Source organism: Oculina patagonica, chromosome 6, assembly GCF_052425735.1.
Source record: "Oculina patagonica isolate OP01 chromosome 6, crgOcupat, whole genome shotgun sequence".
Taxonomy (NCBI): Eukaryota; Metazoa; Cnidaria; class Anthozoa; order Scleractinia; family Oculinidae; genus Oculina; species Oculina patagonica.
Genome location: NC_135763.1, coordinates 9843530 through 9869892, shown reverse-complemented (window position 1 = coordinate 9869892; position 26363 = coordinate 9843530). Strand labels below are relative to the sequence as shown.

The following is a 26363-nucleotide window of genomic DNA, read 5'->3' as shown; positions in this document are numbered from 1 at the left end:
GTAATCACCCAAAAACGCTGCCAAACCGTTGAAGTTTACTCACAACAACTTACAGGAAAATCCACTCCGTAGATTTCCTGAACGTAACAAAACGTAACAAAACTGTTGTGTTATGCGTCTGTCTTGACCGTCGCATAAATGTGATACTTATAATAACCCAGTACCAGCCAGTGTTGAGGCTGATGTCACCTTCATATTGTGTGTAAAAGTTAAAAAGATCGTGTATATACATCAAATGTTAGCAGTCAATAAAGATGGATGGTTTTCAGCCGAATTTTTGAAAATATCAAACAAATGACGTTATTTCAAATTGCGAAAAATTTGTCGATTTGTTTTTCATTTTTTTAAAGCTGCAGCTAGAACAGGATATTGCAAAAGTTTGTGCCGAGTTTCAGCGATTCCTTTCATACGGTTTAAAGAATTTCGGTCGGAAAGTCAGGTACATCTGCTTTCCAAGTTCTAGTCGCTTTGTAAACCCCGCATTTCGAATGAAATTATACTGTTGTTTTTGAAGAGAGTTGTTACTTTCGAATTCCGCACCATCTTCTGCCACTTGGAAATAACACAGCCTGAAATAGCTACCACTAAAATGACAATTACCGTTCATACACATGTATTCCCTGACGGCAGAAGATCGTGTGGAATTTGGAAGTAACACCTCTCTTCGAACAACAACAGAATAATTTCATTCGAAATGCGAGGTTTACAAAGCGATTAGAACTTGGAAAGCAAGTGTACCTGACTCTGCGACCGAAATTCTTCAAACCGTATGAAAGGAATACGCTGAAACTCGGTACAAACCTTTGCAATATCCTGTTCTAGCTGCAGCTTTAAAAAAATGCAAAACAAATCGACAAATTTTTCGCAATTTGAAATAACGTCATTTGTTTGATATTTTCAAAAATCCAGCTGAAAACCATCCATCTTTATTGACTGCTAACATTTGATGTATATACACGATCTTTTTAACTTTTACACACAAGATTAAGGTGACATCAGCCTCAAAACTGGCTGGTACTGGGTTATTATAAGTATCACATTTATGCGACGGTCAAGACAGACGCATAACACAACAGTTTTTGAAGGCAAAATAAAGATGTCGCTCTTTCAGGAAATCTACGGAGTGGATTTTTCTGTAAGTTGTTGTGAGTAAACTTTGACTGTTTGGCAGCGTTTTTGGGTGATTACAAAAAAATTCACCGTGGCATTTTAAAAATAATCGCATTTTATTAAAAACGAAGGCTTCCGAAAATCGCCCATAACTTAAACAAATCGCGTTTGATCGCCATAAATTTTATCACTTTATATAACTTAAACTTTATTCTTTCAGATTCTCAAAAATCTAAGCAATCGCTTCACGTTTTCCCGTTTTAAAACGCGTTTGAAAAAAGGAACTTTCAGCCTCATAAATACCCGCGGGCCACCTTAAGAGCTTCCTTCTTGTAAAAAATATTAGAACAGTGGCATTATGGCTGTTTATTTTACAGTCGTTAATTCACTAAATAAAATGCACGAACAAAACATCAAACTTAAACTTTAAGGCTTCGTTTTTCATCTATGCCTGTTCAGACGGTCTGTTCATATATTCTCGTACTGTAAGCACTAAATATTCAGCAGTTATCGCCGGTATGCAAAATTTATCTTGATTCTGTCTCCACCAAGTTAGCTGGCAATCTCAATGACTAAAAAAATGGTGTTTCGTCATCAATGTGTAGGTACATGCAGGTTTCATGTTTATACGTACTGCCTCTTCTTTTTTTTGGAAAAACTTTGCTTGAAAAGAATTTAACCAGATCAGCCCAGAAAAAGTTTCGCATTCGGTTTAGAAGTTGTAGGAAGGCGCGAGGAGGGGGAGGAAAACTCTTCACTAAAAACGCGTGCAGTAATTGTGTTAGCCATAACAGCTCGCAAATGTCCAAACTGGTTGTGTTTGTCTCGCTCCAAGACCTTAGACTGGCCAGGTGCTGTTATGCAGGCATGTTGCCTTCAATTTGGAAAGGGCGCCTGGAAACTCAGTTTTCAGTTGAAGTTTTGGCAATTTTTCAGCTATCGGTAAATTTTCAATATCTCAAATCTCAGCAATCAGTTTTAAAAAATGCATCATTTCTCCGGCAGCTGACAGTTAAAATTTTGACCAATTCTCAGCTAACGTGAAGTTACACCTCATCCATGCAGACCCTATGGAAATTACGCCTTGTCTACAATGCCAAAAGAACAGTCAACGTGTTGTGGCAACACTGGGTGACAATTACGCGGTGCATTGCCATGGCCCTCGTGGGACTTTTCCCCGGGGGGTACTCTCTATAATGGCCTATACGGGGAGGCTCCGCCCGAAAGGGGTACCTTTTTCAGGCTTCAGGTATATAAAAGGGTAGGGATTTCAGAAGTTTAGGCAACGAAAGGGTATGGAAATCTGTCATTTAGGTTTTTAAAAGGGCCTTTAACAGGACGCCGTTGAACATTTGCATTTTTATCTTGCTGAAGAAGGCAACAGTAGTGGCCGAAACGTCCAAAAACAATATTTTTAGCCAGTGTCAACTTTTTTCATTCGTAATTTTTAGATGCAATTTATGGCTGTATTATTTCAATTTATTAAGCGCTACATGAAAATGTCTTTCAGGTATATGAAAGGGGTACGTTTTTCCATTAAAAAGTATACGAAAGGGGTACAATTTCTGTCAAAATGGTATATAAAAGGGTAAGGGGTAAGAGCTCGGGGCGGAGCCTCCCCGTACAAAACTTTTTTTGGGTACCCACCCCCCGGGGGGGACTTTTCTGGAAATTTTGTCGTGAGACAGACTGCACGAAACATATGCAAAACGGGACCTGCCTTCACATTTTGCGGGCTCGGGTTACCTCGCAAGCTGTGTACTGTGCACGTGGACTGTTACCTATCAATTTTAGTCACGGACGATAAGATGGCGCCGTGACCGTCGACCATTAAGCGCGCTGAAGTGAAGTGTTTACGCACTTTAGAAACTCTGCCGTTTTTTAACCCCTAAAGTGGGATGAATGAAAAATCTTTCAATCCTGTCCTAAGTATTTTGCCAGCTTTTGTGTAGATTGCAAACAGTCTCATTTTTTCTCCTTCTTTTCCGCCAAGAACTGATTATAAGAGAAAAACATAGCCGCCGATACGATTCAGGTCTTCAGTAGTGTAAGGCCGCATTTGCATTATCATATATATATTTCATTGCTACTGCTGGACACACATTCATTTATTTCACATATACTTGGGCCGAGTATCATGTCCACCATAAAGGGATTACCCATATACGACCGCTCTCATGTGGCTTTGATAGCTCAGTGGTAGAGCATTGCACTGGCAACGCAAAGGTCGTGGGTTCGACTCCCGCTCAGAGCCTGAAAATTTTTTTTTCAGGTCTTCAGTAGTGTAAGGCCGCATTTGCATTATCATATATATATTTCATTGCTACTGCTGGACACACATTCATTTATTTCACATATACTTGGGCCGAGTATCATGTCCACCATAAAGGGATTACCCATATACGACCGCTCTCATGTGGCTTTGATAGCTCAGTGGTAGAGCATTGCACTGGCAACGCAAAGGTCGTGGGTTCGACTCCCGCTCAGAGCCTGAAAATTTTTTTTTTCAGGTCTTCAGTAGTGTAAGGCCGCATTTGCATTATCATATATATATTTCATTGCTACTGCTGGACACACATTCATTTATTTCACATATACTTGGGCCGAGTATCATGTCCACCATAAAGGGATTACCCATATACGACCGCTCTCATGTGGCTTTGATAGCTCAGTGGTAGAGCATTGCACTGGCAACGCAAAGGTCGTGGGTTCGACTCCCGCTCAGAGCCTGAAAATTTTTTTTCAGGTCTTCAGTAGTGTAAGGCCGCATTTGCATTATCATATATATATTTCATTGCTACTGCTGGACACACATTCATTTATTTCACATATACTTGGGCCGAGTATCATGTCCACCATAAAGGATTACCCATATACACCGCTCTCATTGGCTTTGATAGCTCAGTGGTAGAGCATTGCACTGGCAACGCAAAGTCGTGGGTTCGACTCCCCTCAGAGCCTGAAAATTTTTTTTTCTTTGTGTGCCGTTCATCATATATTTTTCTTGCTACTGCTGGACACACTTCATTTATTTCACTATACTTGGCCGAATCATGTCCACCTAAAGGGATTACCATATACGACCGCTCTCATTGGCTTTGATAGCTCAGTGGTAGAGCATTGCACTGGCAACGCAAAGTCGTGGGTTCGACTCCCCTCAAGCCTGAAAATTTTTTTTTCTCTTCAGTGTGTGGCCGCATTTGCATTATCTTTTTTTCTTGCTACTGCTGGACACTTCTTTATTTCACTTACTTGGGCCGATTCTGTCCACTGTACTCCTTGGCTTTGTAGCTAGTGGTAGAGCATTGCACTGGCAACGCAAAGGTCGTGGGTTCGACTCCCGCTCGAGCTGAAAATTTTTTTTAGGTCTTCAGTAGTGTAAGGCCGCATTTGCTTATCTATATATATTTCATTGCTACTGCTGGACACATTCATTTATTTCACATATACTTGGGCCGAGTATCATGTCCACCATAAAGGGATTACCCATATACGACCGCTCTCATGTGGCTTTGATAGCTCAGTGGTAGAGCATTGCACTGGCAACGCAAAGGTCGTGGGTTCGACTCCCGCTCAGAGCCTGAAAATTTTTTTTTCAGGTCTTCAGTAGTGTAAGGCCGCATTTGCATTATCATATATATATTTCATTGCTACTGCTGGACACAATTCATTTATTTCACATATACTTGGGCCGAGTATCATGTCCACCATAAAGGGATTACCCATATACGACCGCTCTCATGTGGCTTTGATAGCTCAGTGGTAGAGCATTGCACTGGCAACGCAAAGGTCGTGGGTTCGACTCCCGCTCAGAGCCTGAAAATTTTTTTTTTCAGGTCTTCAGTAGTGTAAGGCCGCATTTGCATTATCATATATATATTTCATTGCTACTGCTGGACACACATTCATTTATTTCACATATACTTGGGCCGAGTATCATGTCCACCATAAAGGGATTACCCATATACGACCGCTCTCATGTGGCTTTGATAGCTCAGTGGTAGAGCATTGCACTGGCAACGCAAAGGTCGTGGGTTCGACTCCCGCTCAGAGCCTGAAAATTTTTTTTTCAGGTCTTCAGTAGTGTAAGGCCGCATTTGCATTATCATATATATATTTCATTGCTACTGCTGGACACACATTCATTTATTTCACATATACTTGGGCCGAGTATCATGTCCACCATAAAGGGATTACCCATATACGACCGCTCTCATGTGGCTTTGATAGCTCAGTGGTAGAGCATTGCACTGGCAACGCAAAGGTCGTGGGTTCGACTCCCGCTCAGAGCCTGAAAATTTTTTTTTCAGGTCTTCAGTAGTGTAAGGCCGCATTTGCATTATCATATATATATTTCATTGCTACTGCTGGACACACATTCATTTATTTCACATATACTTGGGCCGAGTATCATGTCCACCATAAAGGGATTACCCATATACGACCGCTCTCATGTGGCTTTGATAGCTCAGTGGTAGAGCATTGCACTGGCAACGCAAAGGTCGTGGGTTCGACTCCCGCTCAGAGCCTGAAAATTTTTTTTTCAGGTCTTCAGTAGTGTAAGGCCGCATTTGCATTATCATATATATATTTCATTGCTACTGCTGGACACACATTCATTTATTTCACATATACTTGGGCCGAGTATCATGTCCACCATAAAGGGATTACCCATATACGACCGCTCTCATGTGGCTTTGATAGCTCAGTGGTAGAGCATTGCACTGGCAACGCAAAGGTCGTGGGTTCGACTCCCGCTCAGAGCCTGAAAATTTTTTTTTCAGGTCTTCAGTAGTGTAAGGCCGCATTTGCATTATCATATATATATTTCATTGCTACTGCTGGACACACATTCATTTATTTCACATATACTTGGGCCGAGTATCATGTCCACCATAAAGGGATTACCCATATACGACCGCTCTCATGTGGCTTTGATAGCTCAGTGGTAGAGCATTGCACTGGCAACGCAAAGGTCGTGGGTTCACTCCGCTCAGAGCTGAAAATTTTTTTCAGGTCTTCAGTAGTGTAAGGCCGCATTTGCATTATCATATTTTTCATTGCTACTGCTGGACACACTTCATTTATTTCACATATACTTGGGCCGAGTATCATGTCCACCATAAAGGGATTACCCATATACGACCGCTCTCATGTGGCTTTGATAGCTCAGTGGTAGAGCATTGCACTGGCAACGCAAAGGTCGTGGGTTCGACTCCCGCTCAGAGCCTGAAAATTTTTTTTTCAGGTCTTCAGTAGTGTAAGGCCGCATTTGCATTATCATATATATATTTCATTGCTACTGCTGGACACACATTCATTTATTTCACATATACTTGGGCCGAGTATCATGTCCACCATAAAGGGATTACCCATATACGACCGCTCTCATGTGGCTTTGATAGCTCAGTGGTAGAGCATTGCACTGGCAACGCAAAGGTCGTGGGTTCGACTCCCGCTCAGAGCCTGAAAATTTTTTTTTTCAGGTCTTCAGTAGTGTAAGGCCGCATTTGCATTATCATATATATATTTCATTGCTACTGCTGGACACACATTCATTTATTTCACATATACTTGGGCCGAGTATCATGTCCACCATAAAGGGATTACCCATATACGACCGCTCTCATGTGGCTTTGATAGCTCAGTGGTAGAGCATTGCACTGGCAACGCAAAGGTCGTGGGTTCGACTCCCGCTCAGAGCATGAAAATTTTTTTTTTAGGTCTTCAGTAGTGTAAGGCCGCATTTGCATTATCATATATATATTTCATTGCTACTGCTGGACACACATTCATTTATTTCACATATACTTGGGCCGAGTATCATGTCCACCATAAAGGGATTACCCATATACGACCGCTCTCATGTGGCTTTGATAGCTCAGTGGTAGAGCATTGCACTGGCAACGCAAAGGTCGTGGGTTCGACTCCCGCTCAGAGCCTGAAAATTTTTTTTTCAGGTCTTCAGTAGTGTAAGGCCGCATTTGCATTATCATATATATATTTCATTGCTACTGCTGGACACACATTCATTTATTTCACATATACTTGGGCCGAGTATCATGTCCACCATAAAGGGATTACCCATATACGACCGCTCTCATGTGGCTTTGATAGCTCAGTGGTAGAGCATTGCACTGGCAACGCAAAGGTCGTGGGTTCGACTCCCGCTCAGAGCCTGAAAATTTTTTTTTCAGGTCTTCAGTAGTGTAAGGCCGCATTTGCATTATCATATATATATTTCATTGCTACTGCTGGACACACATTCATTTATTTCACATATATTTGGGCCGAGTATCATGTCCACCATAAAGGGATTACCCATATACGACCGCTCTCATGTGGCTTTGATAGCTCAGTGGTAGAGCATTGCACTGGCAACGCAAAGGTCGTGGGTTCGACTCCCGCTCAGAGCCTGAAAATTTTTTTTTCAGGTCTTCAGTAGTGTAAGGCCGCATTTGCATTATCATATATATAGCCGCCCAAAAAGATGCAAAAGCTGGCCGAGGCGGAGCGAAAAATTACTGTAGCATTTTCTTATTTTGTTGGCCTCAGTTAAAGGAGTTTTGTCACGAATAGTAGCTGCAGTGTACAATATTACCTTCAAATCCTTGGCGCGGTCGAATGTTCTCGTTGGCCTCAGTTCATGTCAGTTAAAGGAGTGTTGTCACGAATAGTCAGGGAATAGTAGTTGCAGTGTACAATGTTACCTTCAAATCTCTGAAAAATATCGCGAAAAATAAGTGTGGCAAAGATAAGATGGCGCGAAACTGGGTGACCGTCATCGTGTCCATAATTAAAGAAAGGATGAATTTATTTCGTATTAAACGTCCTGAATCGAAAAGGAAGTTCATAATCACTGCTACCTTCCATGTCCAAGCAACACTTTGATCAAACTGTCCATTCACTGGTTCTTTAAACTTAAACATTCCACTAATCAACGTTAGTTGTGGATGTATGAATGTGGATGTAATTGCAGGGAGCAGGGATGGCGCAGCAGTGAGAACGCTCGCCTACCTCCAATGTGACCCGCGTTCGATTTCCGGACCCGGCGTCATACCAGTGTGGGTTGAGTTTGTTGTTGGTTCTCGTCTTTACCCCGAGAGTTTTTCTTCGGGTTCTCCGGTTTTCCTCCCTCCAATTCAATCTGGAATCAGTGGGAGCCACTTTGTGGAAAATGCCCCTGTAAATTCCAATTAATGTATCCATTTTCACCGTTGTCTCTACTTGTATCTTTTAACTTCCTTGTATAAATGGTGGTCGTCAGAAATGTGCGTCTTACAGTTACGAAGACATCTGCGCCCGGCGCACTTTAAAAAGGAATCTTGTAAAGCGTCTGATCTCACCGGCATTGTCAAGAAAAAAGTCAAACTTGTAACATTATTGGTAAAATCGCGAAATTAAAGTGATTTTGAATACAACATTTTTAGCAAAATCACGAAATTGTCAGAAGTGTTACGAAATATCCGATCTCCGAAATCGCGAAATAAACGTGTCGCAAAAATTTCTTGTAATAACGAGTACGTTTACTTGGGAAGAAAGAAAACGAAGGGGGGTGCGTTAGACTACCAGATTGCGAAGTTCGCTTTTTCTAAATCTTGACCGGACGTCGTTGTGTTCAGGGCTTGGCATATCTTGTGACAGATTATACTGCAAGCACTGCTCTCAATAATTCCATTGTGCCGAAAACTTTGCGGAAGTTCCAAAATTATGCTCCTAAACAGCTCCAAAATTATGCTCACAAAATGACGTTTCTTTGTACATAACTGCAAAAAGATAATTCAAAAGTTAATACATGTAATTACAATGTTGAGCAAGATTTTTCAAATAGGAAATTGTTTTGGTCTGGCAGTAGTTGTTAATTGAGCCACCCACTCGCGAGGAAAGAGAAAGAGGTTTGATAATAGGCAATTGGAAAAACTTTCCGTACTGGTAGTTCCTAAATTAACTGAAACAAGTAACAACAACTTGCAATTATTTTGAGGCACTAAAAGCAAGAATGAAAGTTTTATCGGCTTCAATTCTTTTATGCTTGAGAAGTGCTTTTTTTAAAAAATTACGCCAGTTTGCTCCAATTGTGCCAAGATTATAATAATAATAATATTTAATATTTACATTGCGCATTTTCTATAAAATAATCAAATGCGCATTACAAAAATACAAAAATAAGAACCTTTTTACAATCTCTATGAAATCAAAAACGAAACCTGCACTATTTACAATTGGCTATAGGAAAAATAACTAGCAGAATGGAGCAACAAAGGCCTAGTTGTGACGTCCTCTATCCATGCACCCAAAATTATAATTGGGCACTACAAGGAAACAAGCTTAGCTAAGATTGAAATTTTTGTTATGTGTTCCTTGACATTCGTAGCTTAGCTCCGTCACGTTCTCCTCTTCCTCGACAATATTAAAATAAAGGAAACATAGAGACTGTTTCAAAGTTTACGTGTTTTTTTTTAGGGGGATTTTTTATTCTATTTTCAGCCTCGTCCCAAAGCGCTTTTCGTATGCTTTTTGTAGCGCCTTAGGTACAAGGTTGATTCTGTTAGAGAAAAGAAATTGACTAAGTTTAGTACCCAGGCGTTTCCTCTCCGCTTACTCATGACATCACCATTTAACGCGTGACATCACTGGATGAGGACTATAAGCGAGATATTAACTTGTTCCTAGGTGTTTCGATCACGCTTCGCGCTTATCAAAGAGAGATCGCCAAGGAAATAAGGTAGGATGAACTTGATTTTGTTTTGCTTTTCCCTAGAAAAGAACTTCAGTGTTTCAAAAATAATAAGGTAGATGAACAATTCTTTTCTTTTTTTGTAGTAAGTTACTTAAAATTTATCACGAGCGTAGGACAAAGAAAATTTAAATTCTGGGTCTCCTACCGATACGGAAGTCGAACCCGTGAGCCTCCGCACCGGTCGAACATTCTAACGACTGAGCTGCAGCCGGCAGGAGGCTCGTGGCCAGCTAATTCATTTAATAGGTTCATTTGGGACTTCTTCTCTCTATTTTTCCTGGGGTGAAAACGATCCAAGAGTGCGCGCTCGCGAGTGGCGTAATCCAAGACGCGAGGCCAGCCTGGCCACGCGGGTTATTCTGCCAGTGAAGAAGTTAATCCTATTGATGACTTAGATGCTGTTAGACTTTGGATCTTTGCTAGAAAGCTTTCGAAAAGAAAATTCGCCGGGCATCAATGGAAATTTGCAGCCTTAAAGAGCTGGACACGGAGATTTGCGGTGTTGTGGTGTTAGCAATTTTTTATGTGGTGTTGCGGTGATCTCAAACCCTACGGTGTGCGATGTTTGTGTTTTTAAACCTACAGTGTTCGGTGAAACCAAATTATTGGCAGTGTTTCGATTTTTTGTCTGATACTTGCTAGAACTAAAAGCGCATCCCATATGTTTAATTTGAAACAGAATACAGACAAATATTGACTAGTTAATCGTTAATACGCTTTAGCGTGCAACCCCAAGCCGTTTTCATCGATAAGTAACTCGGATCTTGGTGATAAAGATGTCCGCTGTATAAAAAAAATTGAGGTAAATATATCATGTGTCTTATATCATGTGCTGACGTTCAATTCATGGGATATAAAAATAAATATTGCGATGACGGTGTTCCGTCATATTTTCTTGTGGTGATGCGGTGTTATGGTGTTCATATAGGGGTGTAAAAGAGTTCCTTATACCTTTCCTCTAGTACGAGAATGTTGTTTGTCCGACTGCGGGCTTAGATGTCTCAGAAATATTTTCAGATACACCTCCTCTAATAGCAGTGACTTTGTGAAAGAATAAGTCAGCATGCAGATGATACTGAAACGACAAACACGATTCAGCCAAAACGATAAACTTCGATTCTTTTGTTAGAAAACAGAACAAAAAAGCCCCGCCTTACGACACATCTTTTGAACGCCCACTCTCTAATAGCTCAAACAAAAGTAAGGTCTGTCATTTTCTCATTTAAGAAAGCCTTCAATAGGGCCACCAAGTTAATACAGTAGAACCACCAAAGACTTCGTAAGAGCGGGGGTGGTCACATTTGAGGGGCTCTTGAATAACGAAATTACTAACTGAGCTTTTGTTCGAGCTTAAAAGAAGGTCACGGTTACCCTATAACCAGTTGGTCGTAAGGCGTGAAGCGCAGGTTTTACTGTACTAATGGCTCGTTAATTCTCACAGCTTCCGCGCGAAAGAAAATGGCAATGCTGTTTTCAAATTGACGGTTCGATCTACACCACTAACAACAAAAGGGTCTATTTTTGGCTCTTTCAGCTGGTACTTACGTCATTTATCAATCAAATGTTTGGCTGTTGACACTGTTTGGTTGCCAAAATGTAAAGAGCATAATAAATGCGAAAAAATTTTTTTAGCCTTGTGATCGAAAACCTCGCAGAAGAATCGAAACATAACTGAAAATCACAGCGGGAGAAATCTTCGCATTGCCGTCGTAAGATCCTCGGCAATGTTCGCCACTTCGGGTAAACTATTTCAGTCACTAAACCAGACACTAAAATTAACACTTTGTTATTTTAAATTAGCATATGACAATGTGCGTGACAACAAATTAAAAAAGCAATGCAAGGTTCTAAAAGAGACAAATTAAAATTTGTCCCATGGAGATCGCGCAGACATTACAATATTCAAAACAACAATAAAGCAGTCTTTGAAATCCGTAGAAACTGATCCAAGAACCCACACCGTCAGAATCGTCTGTCTAATTTCCCGCCTGTGTTCCGTGCTGTTGAGCTTGACTAAACCTAAAAGCTCCCAAAATATAGCTCTACTTATACGGCTCTTAGGCGTTTATCTCGGCTGGCAAACGTGAAAAAAGAAGGAAACGAATCTCGCGTGTTATCAAACGCAACTTATTATCTCGAAGATGTAATTTATTCTCGACCAATTCATGCAGGAATTAAAAGGTTGCCCGCAGCGAACTTGTAATAATTCATAACAAAAGTATTTCCAGTGGTGTCTGTTTCTACAAAACAGGTGAACAAAGTCCTATCTAAAGTAACCGTAGTGATTTCAGGCAAGAAACTGGAAGAAGAGAATAAATAAAAAGTTAAAGCGCATATATGCTGGTGCGATCGCGTGGCAATGAGTGAAAGGGCTGGCTTTACACTTTTGCCTCTAGGCAGCTAGTAGCGGGTACCAGCTAAATTTAACATCTCTGAGTCCCACTTTCATAGCCACTCCGCGACAAATCCTTGTTTTAAGACAGCTTAAAGTGATATCACATGGCCGTGAAATTTTTTGCCGTATTTTCTTCAATTCGCAGCAAACGTATACTTGGGCTGGGTGACGCCGGGATTTGAGACGCATATTAATATTTTTATTGGTTTCTCTGCGCCGAATACCCGAGGAAGGTTAGTCAAATAACATTAATGTCGCACCTAAACCATATGCTAGTTGTCTTGCTCTATGGGTTAGAAGACAAAACAAACTTTTGACTCTTAGATCTAATATGTGACCGGCTTCTACACAATACATTCGACGCGATATGTCTCCCGTTTAAGAGCCACCGATAATTACGTATGTTTCGAGTCGGCGAAAAGTAATTAGAAGACTTTTTTGTTTGAATGCATTTCAATGGCGCTGAAACAAATAAACCGTTAGAAAGCCGATATGTTAACTATTATAGCTATCCCAAGCCATAACTTAGTGATAGCGATGCATGTTCTGTCGGTAAAAAAGACAAAAGAGAAAAGTTCAATTTCTAGACATTGGATGGCCCACGTAATGATAAAGAGGACATAGAATTGTTTAGGCAATTTGCCACTTTTCATGAATCATTCAAAGGCAGGCCGTAGACAATGGGTTCGTCTTTTCATGGCTACTGCCTTGTGTCTCCCACTAGCACCTGTTTAAATTTCAGAAAACTCAAATTGAAAGGCAAGAAAGCTCTCCTGTCGAGGAGAAAATACATCTCACTACGCGCCGAGCTCTGCTTGGTTTCAAAATGCAATTTATGAATAGCTTTTAAAACTGCAGTGTTATCTCGTGCTGAAAGTCTTTTGTTATACGGTCCTAACAAATGGACAAATAGAAAAAAGTTATTGTTCTGAGGGCAAGACCTAGACAGTAATAACCTTCTATTGCGGAATGTTCCCGAACTGAAAGCTCATTTTCGAGAAAATAGTACCACGCGAAGTAGCTATTAGGCAAAAAGTTATCATTCTGTTTGTTTAGCGAGAGTAAATTGGAAATTTCGGTCGTTATTTGAGCAAATTTCGCTCAGTTGTTGTTGTAGCAACCACGTGACAATTTTACCCCCGGCTAGTTTGCAACTGATAACCAATGAACGTTTCTATCAAGGAAGTTCATTTGAATATCTTTAAGACAAAACACGGCTCATAGAGCAAGACGGAAAAACCACAGTGCTGGGATCTAGGTTTGCTAACATGTCGTTATGGGCGTAAAATCTAAATGTTATCGCACTTGGTAAATCGAGGGACAGAGTCATCGTGTTCAACGCTACGCATTCTCTCCTAAACGAATTAAGGTAGGTCGACTGCTTTGGGGGGAGGGGGAGGGAGCGTCGCTATACATATACAATATGTTGAACAAGGGAATGCGTCACAAGGAAGACCACGTTTTTGAACCTTCCGATGAATAACAAATTAGGTATCAATTTGCGAAAAGATGTTTTGTGTTACGGACTCCAGAACAACCGGACCGCCAAAACTAGAACTTTGAATGTCTCGGAATCTCTTTAACATAGGTAAAAGGGACAGATTAGAATAATATTGGCCTTATTTTTTTCGTTGTCTTTAATTTCGCCGGCTCGTAACTTCCATTGGTAAAAATGCTTTAAATTACCGGGCGTCTGGAAGACGCTGCATAAATTTGCTAATCGACAATAAAGAATATATTATACTTAGCCGCTTTTGGTCAGTTTTTGTTGATGAGAAGAAAATAACACACGATTAAAACACTTGTTCGAACTACGACTCCAACTTTTGATTGATGACGGATAGGTTGACATGGGATGAAATAACTTTTCATGTAAGGTCCGGCCGAAGTGATGTAAGCGAACTCGCTGTGATAAAATCTCAGTCAAGCAAAACTGCTTTCCCGATAATAAATCACAGACTCAATATCCGTCGGAGAAACGAAGTAATTAAATCACTGTCCCACTCTTTAGTCGACGGTTCAATCCCATAATTTCCCCAGCTGAAATAACCAACTTTGATATGCGACTTATTTGAATACAACTCAATTTATTTATTCGATGCAAATATCATAAGAGAGACAGCTTATGGTACGATACGAAAATTATCTCCGGTAAACTAAGTCGTAAGGGCGAGATATAACTGTACACCGCCAGAAGTCTATAATAAATCTTTAGAGCTCAGTGGTATGAAAACGATGGAAATAAGCATGAAGGCAGAAGATGCCGCCGTATTGAATTCTATTTCACTTCCCTTCGAAGCACAGGTTCCGCTTCAAAGAACTTGACAGACAAAACGACAAAAGTTTGTTTGCTCTTTGAAGTGTTGCACAATCTGTGGCAGACGTTACTTGCCAAATACAAGTTTTTATCGCGCGCGTGCCGTCCTGTTCAAGACCAATAACAGCCTGTGATGTGAGGCGAGTGTCAGTTCGATGTCGAATCTAAAACTAAATTCCATATCTGGTGGTTAACACCTTACATAACAAATGTGCATTTGTTTGACTCGTCGTGTCTGAATCAGTTGCCCAAATTTTCCGGTAATGCATGAATCTGGGCTGGTCTCTGTACCCGTTACTTAAAAAATCCGTTGTGGCGCCCGAATGGTCTTCAGTCAATACAAAAACGAAAGGCTGAAAAGAAATTAAACCAACATTCAGTCTCCCTGTTTCCTACTAACAAAGTCTCCTTTTCTGGAAGGGTGACAATTATTCTAGTCTTATTCTGGTTTGTTGTTGCTTTTCCTCGTCAAATATTCATTCCTTGCAAGTAAATATTCGTAGCGGAAAAACTTAAAACTACTGACTCATTCTATCGGTGCTGATATTGAAAATGATGCCACGTCAAATTTTTACCCCTTGTGTAACGAGGAACAACTAGAAACTGCTTCTCTATCAATGACAAGAGAGGTTTAAATTAGCACAACCATAAAGTATCGGTATGCTTGGTTGAATATTGAAGAAGTGAAAGTTCGTTTTCTCGTATCGTTTGCTTATCGTGAAAGTTTGTCCAGGTACCAATTTGTTAGCTATGCTCGTTTGGTGGGCAGCGAAAATGCTACCCCCAGTTATGCAAAGTTGGAAATTCATTTTCTGAGGGTAGCGGAACTAAAACCTATTACAACTTCAGCAGGATTCTTCATCTTGTTCTTTCTTTATATTTTTACTTTCAGGCTCTATTTTTGCGTATTTTTGATGGAGGTTCAAGGTTTATTCTGGCTGGAAAGCGCGTCAATATAGAGGCTACGGGAAATGTTCAGACTCTTTATTGTGAATATAAGTCAGAAATCAAATTTTATGGAAATTATTTGGCATCCCATTTACACTAAGGCCAAGGCAGCCAAGGCCAAAACCGCCAACTGGTCTACATACCAAGTGAGCGCTTTTATTAAAATAAAACTGCTAAAAGATAATACTGTATTAACAGCACGAGAACAACGTTTCAAAGGGAAATTAAACAAAGGCCTTTAAAGCATGTCTGGGTGCTAATCGCGCCTGTTTTTTCTTGTAGCTCTGGCTTTGTGTTGGCGGCTCACTTTGCCAATTAACAAAGCTATTGTAGCTGCTTTTCATAAAATAGCAATATCTGCACAATGTTGCTCAGTTACGTAAGAGAACACTCAATTACGCTTTATCTATCATTATCATTATTCTTAATCACATGAAAACATTATTAGTAGTGATGTCATTTTGTTAGGGTCTCTAAATTTAGAAAACATTTTCCAAAATTCACTTGAGTTTGAGCTAATATTCCAGCGTTCCTTCGAGGGTGAAACATTTAGACGTGCCATTCCTTGCTGATGGTTTCCTTTTTCTCATCAACTGTATCGAAACTGTATGGTTGAAAATGTGGTAGGAGAAATTAGGCTTTGATCATTTTTGAGAACTAAATTAATGTGTAAAACTGATAGAAAAGCTATACTTTAAAAACGAGCTTTTAACCCTCAAGATTCGAAGCTCAAAATATTTAAGTCATCCATACTGATTGTTATAAATTTCTTTAAATGGCTGTTCTGAGAATTTCTTGGTATATTAAGGCAATAACCCCTAGACTTGCTGATGAATATCTTAATTCTCCCCGCCTGCGAATTTAATATTGTATTGGCACTCGAAGCAGAAATTTGAGTTCGTTCGCTAACGTATGTTCAGGGAAATAAATTCCATTTTACATTGAACGAAACTGGAACAAATGTCATAAAGTGCAATTTTGAGAGGACTCAAATTAAACAGAGAACTTGTCTTGGTATAAGATTTTTTCTTGTTGGTAATCTATAGCAGACTTTAGGCTTCCATCCAGGGAAAGTAGCAATGCTTTTCATCGATTCATTCTACAGAAATTAACGCGGTGGTACCAATAGACCTTTCTCATACTGTTTATTATTCTTGTTTTTCTTTTGTATTTTGTATACGCTGACGAGGCTTGGAGGGCAGTTTAGCATGAACACAAAAGAAGAAAAAATGGCTGAAAACGATCTATTAGCCATCTGGCTTTTCCGTTTAAAGCTGAATTCATCTTTTGCATTTATAGGAACGCAAAGATGATTAAAAATCTCAGTAGGATTTTTCTGCGTTTAGAGATGTAGTCAGTGAGCGACTATTGATTAATTAACTTTGTCTTGATAGATTGAGTCTCCTCACCGTTTGACTTCGATTTATTTTACTGTTAGTTCTTAGAATTAAGTCGCGATACCGACTTGACGATTTGTTTCTTCTTGCCGCTCATCTACCCGATAATACAATGGCTACTGCTGTCAGGAGAAATTAATTACTGTGCTCGGGCCAAAGCACCCCGCATTGCCAAATTTTATGTAGCAAGGAGTGACTAAGAGTATTGCTGCTTCCCCTGGATGAGAAGCTAAGTCCATTGCGGGGTTTCCCACCATTTTGTCAGGCTGACCTAACAATTTGCTGTCACCCATTTGTTTTTTGTTTTGGTGCAAAGAGGGAGGTATTTGTCTTCTTGCTCCCAAAACACTGCACAAATTATCCCAGCTGGCCCTCGACAATAGAAAACTCGAGTGCATCCACTGCCCACTCCACCCACCACTGAAATTAAAACTCGGGTTGATGTTTTGAACTAACTTTTCGAATTTTATTTCAGGGTTTAGCTGAAAAGAGGAAACATGGACAATAGCCTAAAGAAAGAGCAATGAACGATACAATTAGCCAGAATGGTGTTTCAATCTCTCAACTGTCGAGCCACCGGCATCACGGGAGCATATCAAATAATCCAATCAGAAGAGATGAGCCACATGGCTGCAACTCGTCGGGTTTATCCAACCGTTCTCACCAACCTGTGTCTGATCACGACGGAAAGGAAAGTGAGAGAGTTCAGAGCAGAGCGGTTCTTCTGAAACTGCTTCAACCGCCCGGGAATTCAATTCTACGTGCTCAAAGTACCACCTGTAGTTTGCCGTATCAACAAACAGCGGATAAAACATTATTAAAACCCGATTTGTGTGGCTCCCACTGTTTGCGATGCACAGATTTTCAACAGGTTGCTCGTAACTCTGTTGACATAGGCAGGGAGGTAAATGATGAATGGAGTCAAAAGACAATGCATGGCAATTGCATTAATCCAGACATCAAGAGGCAGAAACAGAACATTTCTACCAACAGAGAAGCAACAGAAAGACATCGTGAAACAGTCGTGAATCTTCCTTGTCCTGGTGAAAACTTTCCAAGAATGGACAACGACAGAACAGGCTTACCTCCCAATACGGTTGGCTGTCAAAGCTGTGAGGCTAGGGCGCGACCATTTTATTCTGAAGAATCGCAATCACGCCCAGATCGCTGCCAACATTTTCCAGCAGAACGCCAACAATATTCCAACGGACATGTGTGTTTTCAAAAAGACACTTGCAATCATGATTCAAATTCGGTTCCGTATTTTGCAGTACAAATTAAAAATGAATTACAAAGGAAAGATGAGGCTAGCCTAAAACAGATGTGCCCGCCCACCTGGCACTACAAGGGTTGCGATCCTCGGATGTGTCAACGCCCGCTTTCTAATCAAACATTAGTACACGAACATCCAGAAATGGGCGTTACAGGTGCTGGCAAACGCACTTTTTTACAGAACACCAAGAGATCACCAGATCATTTGTGCAGAGCAGTTGAAAGTGGAAGAGACTCAGCCTACCAAATTGAGGAAAGAACTCACCAGGATCCTTCACCTATCACCCCGTACAAAGTGGAGAATCATAAACTGAACTCTTTATCTTCTTATTCGATGGGTTCATCGGAGAGCTATCGTCGCGAGCCGTTTTGTCCCCCAGGCGAATTGGGTTCACCCGCTGTAAGAATGGTAAATGGGCAAGAACATCGCCATGAGGTGAGTTAATTGATGAATTGGTGAATTTAACTTTATTCAAGTTAGCGCTTTTAGTTCAGTTTTTACAAGACTTGTTTGAACCTGTTTGTTTATCTAGCATAACTGTTGCGGGATCTCGACAACTGAAGAATTTCTTTTTTGCTTTTGGGACTGCACCATTTAATATTATTTATTGTTTTCTCCTCAAGGAAAGGAACATGAGATTGGAACAATCTTTTGAAAGGGATCATCGAACCATTTCTCGTAAGTACAGTACACATCTTGTTTTTCGTAATTTTTTTAAAAGTTCCGCTATTTTATGTCAATTTTCCTGTTGATGGTGGAGAAAATTAAGTTCGTTGAGTTTGGATGTATTCTGGCCATTAGGTAATTTATAAAACTAGAAAATGTTGAAGGAGATGTTATTTTTTTCTGTGCGCAACAGGAATATAAGTTGGTGCGTGATAGAGGTTTCAGAGGTTCATCATGATTGTTGATTTAGCTTGCTTTATCGACAGCCTTCGCTTTGCAGTAAATCAAAATTAAATTTACAGTTTTGCAAAGATTTTGGGATCGAATTTTAAACTCGAGAATTAAGTTGACTACATTACCTAGTAGTCAATCATAATCTCCTTTGTTATACAACAGTAACCGATTTTTTTTTTAATTTGGAGATTTTTGGAAGTAACTCGCTTCTAAACGGTAACGGAAATTGTCAATATTTGTCTTTGAATCCTTCAATGTTTGTTTTAAAAGGCTGTTTTTAAATTCACTTCTTTCAAAACACATGAAATTTTTTATATTTTTTTTTTCACAACGTTTTCCTCCCTCGTGTGTCAATCGACTGTGATGAACGGGGGAAATTCTTAAACATAAGATTGCACGTTTTAATTTAACGCTTTGGATCAATTTACGTTTCTGGGAAACTGCTCACCTACCCCTCCCCAAACCTAACATTAACCCTTACTTATCGCTTTGGGCAAAATGTTAGGTTTGGGGAGGGGTAGGTGAGCAGTTTCCCAGAAACCTAAATTGATCCAACGCTTTTGACTGCAACTCTTATCGATTATTTTGGTTTGGCGTCTGTGCGAATCGTCACAGCTCAGACTTGCCTGCTATGCAAAGTACATAAACATGTATTTGAGAGTATGATGTGTTATAACTTGCTTTACAGATTCTCCAAATGAAAGATCAGCTGTGATAGAGACTTCAAGTGACGAGTGTACCCCGGTTATTGTTCAGTGCTATAGTCTCTCAACTGTAAGTTCTGCTTTGGAACCTGCATCGATAAGCGACTCCCTGTTCATGAATAGACGAGAACCAGACGCAAACGTCTACATAAGCAACAATGGAGATTCAACAGCTCTAGCAAGTCATTCCCGCTGTTTACACCAGCAGCATTCTCCGAGAAGTCTCAAATCTGCTAACCGTCTGCGAAGTAAAGACGATTTCCTGCACGATTCACCGTTTCCTAGCCAGAGAAGCAACACAAATCCACACAGCCATAACTTCGTGACACAACCAAAACACACGATTAACGAATCTTCAACCTCCAAGCGTGGTATTGACGATGAAGAAAAGCAAACTCGCGGTGCCATGTTGCCTGAACAGTTCCATAAAAGGCGTGCCATCCCGGCCAACTGCCCTTGTTCAAATTGCCAACAAGGCCACCATGCATTCAAGAATGGATACGACGGGAATTACACCCAAACAACAAGAAGAGATCATCACCCTTTTAATGACCAGTGGACCAAGCCACACAGACATACCACACGGAATGGCCCCCAACAGAAGATTGTTCATGCACCCAATGACTACCAGATGAGATGCTCTGCAGAAGATTTGCGCAACGGTCATGAATCTGGGGAGACGTTTGCCAACTGGCAATCCAGAAAAGACCCACGCGAGAGCAGACCAGCCTTAAAAATTCACGACTACTACGAGGAGCGACGAATTTTAGTTGGAACAGTTTATCAAAATATTCCTGATTCTGTCGAGAGTTCTCATATTAATCAGACGTCGACTGCTCCATACGCCCGGACAGGGAAATTGTACCAAAAAGAGCCTTACCAGAGTTCTGCAGCAACAAGTGGTGAGGTACTCCAAACACATCCTGGCGAAGAAAGCGCGTTACAAATTTCCGCTCATCAACGTGAAATTGCCGTTGGAAGTAAAAAACGGAAAAGCCGACAACCACGTCCACAAAGAGTAAAAACAAACGACCCTGCTTTGGCAAGGGAAGAATATCAGCATTCAATTCAACACACGGAAGATCGTCATGAAGACTTCTCCCACAACAACTACCATCATCAAGCCAGCTCTCCTTTCCAACACAATGGATCAGTATCTACAGAAGCAAGTCGTAAAAGAAGAGAAGAAGTTGAGTTTCGTGGCAACGAGAGTGAGGCTCATGCCTTTAAACCTGTCCACAAGTCCACCGACCCTGTTCAGCACGAGTTGGTAACAAGACGCGGTGATCACGTCTCCGAGAGCAACCCATCGAAACCAGAATATTACAGAAGCGAATTTCCTCTAGAAAGCCGCTCGCCAAGGCATACCTTTTACCACGAAAAATTAACCAATAAAGGATCCTCTGAGAGAAATGAGCAGTTCTTTGAGCTCCCACGAGGCCCACCTGAAGTTCCATCTTATGGATCTGTTGGCAGACACGACCATGCAAATCACATTTCGCGTGAACATCAGATGATGAATTCATATTGCGAAACTGAGACACCACACATGTACTTTGCTTATTCAAATGACAATATCAGAAAGCGTCCTTTTAACTCGACCCCTGAGAGGAACGCAGCACAGCAGAATCGGCTTGGTCCCATACGGATGAGAGATCCAGAAAACCACTTTAAAGCTATAGAAAAAATAAGGTCTGGTTATGACAGCACTGATGCGAGTGGCTCATCCCGAAAGATGGCGAGTTACTCAGACCCATCACAACACAACACGCCCACAGACGAAAGTGTTACTTCGCAATTTGAAAGGAATTCCAAGTCTACTTGGAATGTTCCAGCAACGTCTGTCCATGGTGTGCACCAGGGCGACAATTTTTACCACCATGCTGTTTCAGCAAAGGGTAAATCGCCACACCGTAACTCAGAAATGCAGTTATCATTACCCAGTGACAACGGACGTGTCTCCAGCACCACTGTCGACGACGAGGTTGAGCTTCAGGCGAAACATGGCAGCGACCGACCATTCCAGTCCGTTCAAACCACTGCAACTACAGACGGGAGAAGTAGCCCGACGAAAGAGCAAGATAACCGTGGTTTCCTTCTTCGCACACGAGACGTGTGGGCTCATTACATGGCGCCCGCCATGAAAGAAAGAAAATTCGTTTGTCGATATTGCAGCAAAAAATTTGCACACTTCTCCACTCTTCAAAATCATCTCCGTACACATACAGGCGACAAACCATTTCAGTGCAAGTTTTGCAACCGCAGATTTGCCCAGTCAGGAGTGTTAAAAGCACATTTACGAACTCACACGGGTGATAAACCATTCGCTTGCATGTATTGTGGAAAGATGTTTGCTCAGAGCACAACGCTTACAAACCATCTCAGAACCCACACAGGCCATAAGCCATACATGTGCCAGTTTTGCAGTAAATCTTTCTCCCAGCCGTCCACACTAAGAAAACACGAACTTTCTCACACAAAAGAAAGACCGTATCCGTGCAAGTTCTGTGGAAAAGCGTTCGCCCAGCAATCTACCCTAACCAACCATTTGCGTTCTCACACTGGCCAACGGCCATACAAGTGTCACTTCTGCGAAAAGAGCTTTGCCCAGCTAAGCACGTTGGATCGCCATCTACGCCTCCACTCAAACGTGAGTCACAAGCCTTATCAATGCCGACATTGTAGTAAAAGTTTTAGCTACTTCTCAAATCTGTCATCTCACATGCAGAGTCACGAACAAGAACAGACTTAAAAGTGTTATTTAAGTTAAAAACATTTTTTCTTGGTCATTTTTTTGGTTGTTAACTTTCGCTTGCACCTAGTATCAAACTTAGCTGAGTGTATTTATAACAATTAACTTATTCACCAAACAATATTTGCGCATTGAACATATTGTTTGCATACTGCGCTAGGCTTAAGTGCAGTTTCTAGGAACTGATAGAAAATATTTTCTATTCTTCATCCAGTACAGTAAATGAATGAATTTTTCAAGTCGTTTTATCGAAAGTTGTAGCTTGCTAGAAAAAAGGGAGATGTAATTGTATCGCATTGTTTTCTACTGTGAATAACTGCTTGACTAGTAAAATAATAGCTACTAGGGTAGAGTCCCTTGAATACGATTATGAATAGAATAAGTTGATGTTGCAATTTTGGAGCGGAAAGATTAAACTCGAAAATCACAAATTTTGTTCCTCGAGAACACTATGAGAAATAAAATCGAAAAATCGACAAAAAGGGCAATAATACAGGAAGTGTTTGTTCACTTCGAAATTGTTTCACGAAATGAATTTGCAGAATTTAATAACAAAATAAAATTTATACTGTGGGTGAAACTTTTGTAAGTTTTCCAAAAATTATTGTAGATTGAGATGCCTCCTGGGAATAATCTCGCCAATTCAATTTTAGATTTGAATTTGCTTTTTACCAAATGAAGCACTAAAGTTTTGCAGCCAATTTCTTAGTTTTTACAGTGGTCTATGACCGACAAGTTATAAATTGTACAACGTTTAAAACGTTGCTTTTAGATAACATTGAATGCATTATTTTAAATTATTCGACTACTACCGGGAAAAACATAAAATGCAATCTGCTAATGTTTTGTAAAAGTAAAAGCTAGTAAAAGAGAAAAAGATCTTTTAAAAGAGAAATAGGTATTCGCCCGCCCACTGCGGCCGCGTGCGATGATGTCATCTTCGTAATTTCCGAATGCTCCCGAACATTTTTCTTAGATTTATCGTGTAGATCGCGTCGTAAATCAGCAGAGAAGCGTAACGAGTTAAACTTATTACGTGTTTAAACACATATATCTAAAAAGACTGACTGTCTATAAAACAGATTCGCTAGTAAATTAATATTCGTATATTTAGAAAAGGATATATTTTAGATATTAGAGTATATGTAGTATTTTAAAAAGTTCAATGTTGTAAGATGAAAGTTTAGAAGTGCTCGGAAAAGCGTGTCTGACATTTGGAAAATGCAGAATCCAGACTAAGAGAATATATGGTGTTACCTTTACCATTATTGAAAGCTAACCGTAAACAGGCTAACCGAAGTGCTATTTAGGCTAACCGGAGTGAATAGTAGGCCAACCAGAATTCATAGAAGGCTAACCAGAGTGAACTTTTCACTCTGGTTAGCCTAAATAGCACTTCGGTTAGCCTGTTTACGGTTAGCTTTCAAAAATGGTAAAGGTAACACAATATACTCTCTTAGTCTGCATTCTGCATTCTGTATCAGGCTGCATTCTGCATTCTCCAAATGTCAGACTCCATCTGAAAAGTAATTTTTTTGTAATCTCTGAGTCGGTTCCTATGTGCGTTAATGACTCACTGACTGTATCTCCTAAGCTTCATGTGAGCTGTTGTTGAAAGTAGGACCAGACGTGAGCCTTTTTAGAATACTTTACAGACCAAGCAATTTACTTCTGTTTTAATAATAAGAATAATATTATTGCAGTGTAAGCCCCTTCAGCCTGCTACTAGTTACAGCGATCGGTCGATTACCTCCCCCGGTACGTCCTAGAAATTTAAAGGACCCTAAGCCCCAACCACGGCTTTGTTGTTGACATACGGGATTTTTTGGTATTATATTTCATGCGGAGCGTGTCTAAACGAAAGAGATCGCTGTAAAAATACCGAAGGTAATTTAACAGACTTCTCAGAAGTTAACACAACTTTACAACTTTCATAAGTATGATGATATCGAATATTGCGGATTTGACAGATTTCAAGACGTGGGACTAGGATCCTTTAGAGCAGTTTTCAATTGAGTGTCGTAAAACCAAAACCAAAGTAATTACTCTGGCCAATCACAAAGGACACAGACAATCCAGTGAACCAATTAAAACGCGAAGCAAATACATGTAGCTGGCACGAAGCGCGGGAAAACGTGCGCAAGCGAGTCGCGATTGGTTTTGGTTTTACTCCTGATTGGCTGAGAAAGTAGCGCGAGATTTTTAAGCCAATCACTAAGCGTAGTAATGCTAAACCAAAGCAAACGCAATTTACTTTCGACACTCAAGTGAAAACCGCTCTAACCAATTATTTTGTTACAAATTTGTAAGTGGACAGTTGGAAGTGTCGATCGGCTTCTGTGTATAGCAGTATCGATAGACAAGTATTTTCCTACATGCAATTGCAGTAATTTTGCTTTATACTCTCAGTTACACTTTTCAGAAAATAAAGTTAAGACTCCATTTGTAAAGCAAGACTCATTTGCAACAAACGAACTCAAAATAAATACGTTTACACTGCAGTTGTGGCATCATAATGTCTGATTACTCCTCTCTATCAGTATTATCTATTATCACGACGGAGAGTACGGCCGAGTGGTTAAGGCCCTGGTCGTGAAATTACCGTAAAATCCTGTGGTTATAAGTCCCCCCGCTTATAAGCCCATCTACCTGAAAACAAAAAAATTCATCCGGTTATAAGCCCCCCTGTGCTGGACCCCACTGACAGTACTGAACAGGGTTAGTTGTTGCTTTATTATGACTTTTTAAAGTAAAAATTTATTTTGATCAACAGTGTCGTGGCCCATTTCGAAACTTTTTTTTATTCCGCTTATAAGCCTCTCCCCCCCCCGGATATAAGCCCCTCCGTTTATTAGCCCACCCAAAACCCCTTTACGAAGTTTTATAAGCCCAGGGCTTACAACCGGGATTTTACGGTATGCCCTGCACCCTGACCTGGTCACCCAGCTTCTTCTAAGAGAGAGACGTGCTCAAAGTGACGGGAAGAAGGGAGAAGGGGGGGGGGGGGGAGGGGGTGCGGAGAGCAGTAAAGAGGTTTTCATGACTTTTCTTGCTAAAAAGGGGGTAGGGGACAATTAAAAAAAGAGGCCCTTCCCTAGATTCTTAGACTGTTTAAACCCTCCATTTTTTCAATGCAAACGAACCCCAAAGAAAAAGCGAGCGCGAAGCACGTGAGGAAGGGGGCAGGAGACGAGCGTAGCGAGCGAAACACCCCCTCGTGCCTCCCGTTTTGCACTAACGTCCACTTCTCTCGCGATTTTTTACCGCATTTAACGAGATACCGAGCTGATAGAATCGCCACTGTCTGGAGTTTCAGCCTCGAGGTACAACTGAACTATCTGAGTGCCATACATTTCCCTCAAATTTAATATCATTTTGGTTTTTTATAACGTTCATACAATTTTTAATTTGCTGGCTAGGTGTTTTGCATGTAGCTTTGCATAATCAAACGATAATTTGCGCTTTTATTCTTACATGTCCTTATACAAGCAACGCTCCAGGAAGTTTGGTAAAACTCAAAAGTAGAAACCACTTCAATTTACAACTCGGTGCATATACTTCTTATTAACCAAGGGCAAGGGCCGTACCGGGAAAATATCGGCCCAAGGTCTTGACAATACGGACGTGGTCCCGAGCAAGCTTGTTAATAAAAGATGTATTACACGATTGAAAAAGATCAGTATTATAGATGTAGGCACAAAGCGGAAGAATAAAAAGACTGAAATTCTGACCGAGGACCCACTGGGTGTTTCGGTCAGATAAGAATTCCCTAACGTTGTTTTATAAACCAATCGAAAGAACGAGAGTGTTTTTTGTGAGTCAAGTTT

General features: G+C 40.6%; 1 protein-coding gene and 1 non-coding gene across 6 annotated transcripts in view; both read left to right on the top strand.

The window, feature by feature from the left end:
• LOC144656990 (uncharacterized) overlaps positions 1-25046 on the top strand; it is a 38871-nt gene extending 13825 nt beyond the window's left edge. For 3 of the 5 annotated variants that reach the window (XM_078517259.1, XM_078517257.1, XM_078517258.1), the window contains 3 exons: positions 17383-18615; positions 18804-18858; positions 19769-25046. In XM_078517259.1, the coding sequence (XP_078373385.1) occupies positions 17431-18615; positions 18804-18858; positions 19769-22536 (4008 nt within the window). In that variant the 5' untranslated portion in view covers positions 17383-17430 and the 3' untranslated portion in view covers positions 22537-25046. Of the gene's footprint in view, positions 1-11656; positions 12479-13106; positions 13615-17382; positions 18616-18803; positions 18859-19768 lie in introns of those variants that run through there. The other 2 variants (XM_078517261.1, XM_078517260.1) reach the window with 2 other exon arrangements.
• Trnaa-ggc (transfer RNA alanine (anticodon GGC)) lies at positions 6744-6815 on the top strand. Its single transcript has one exon. It is a non-coding gene; the product is annotated as a tRNA-Ala (tRNA).
• Positions 25047-26363: the final 1317 nt, after the last annotated feature.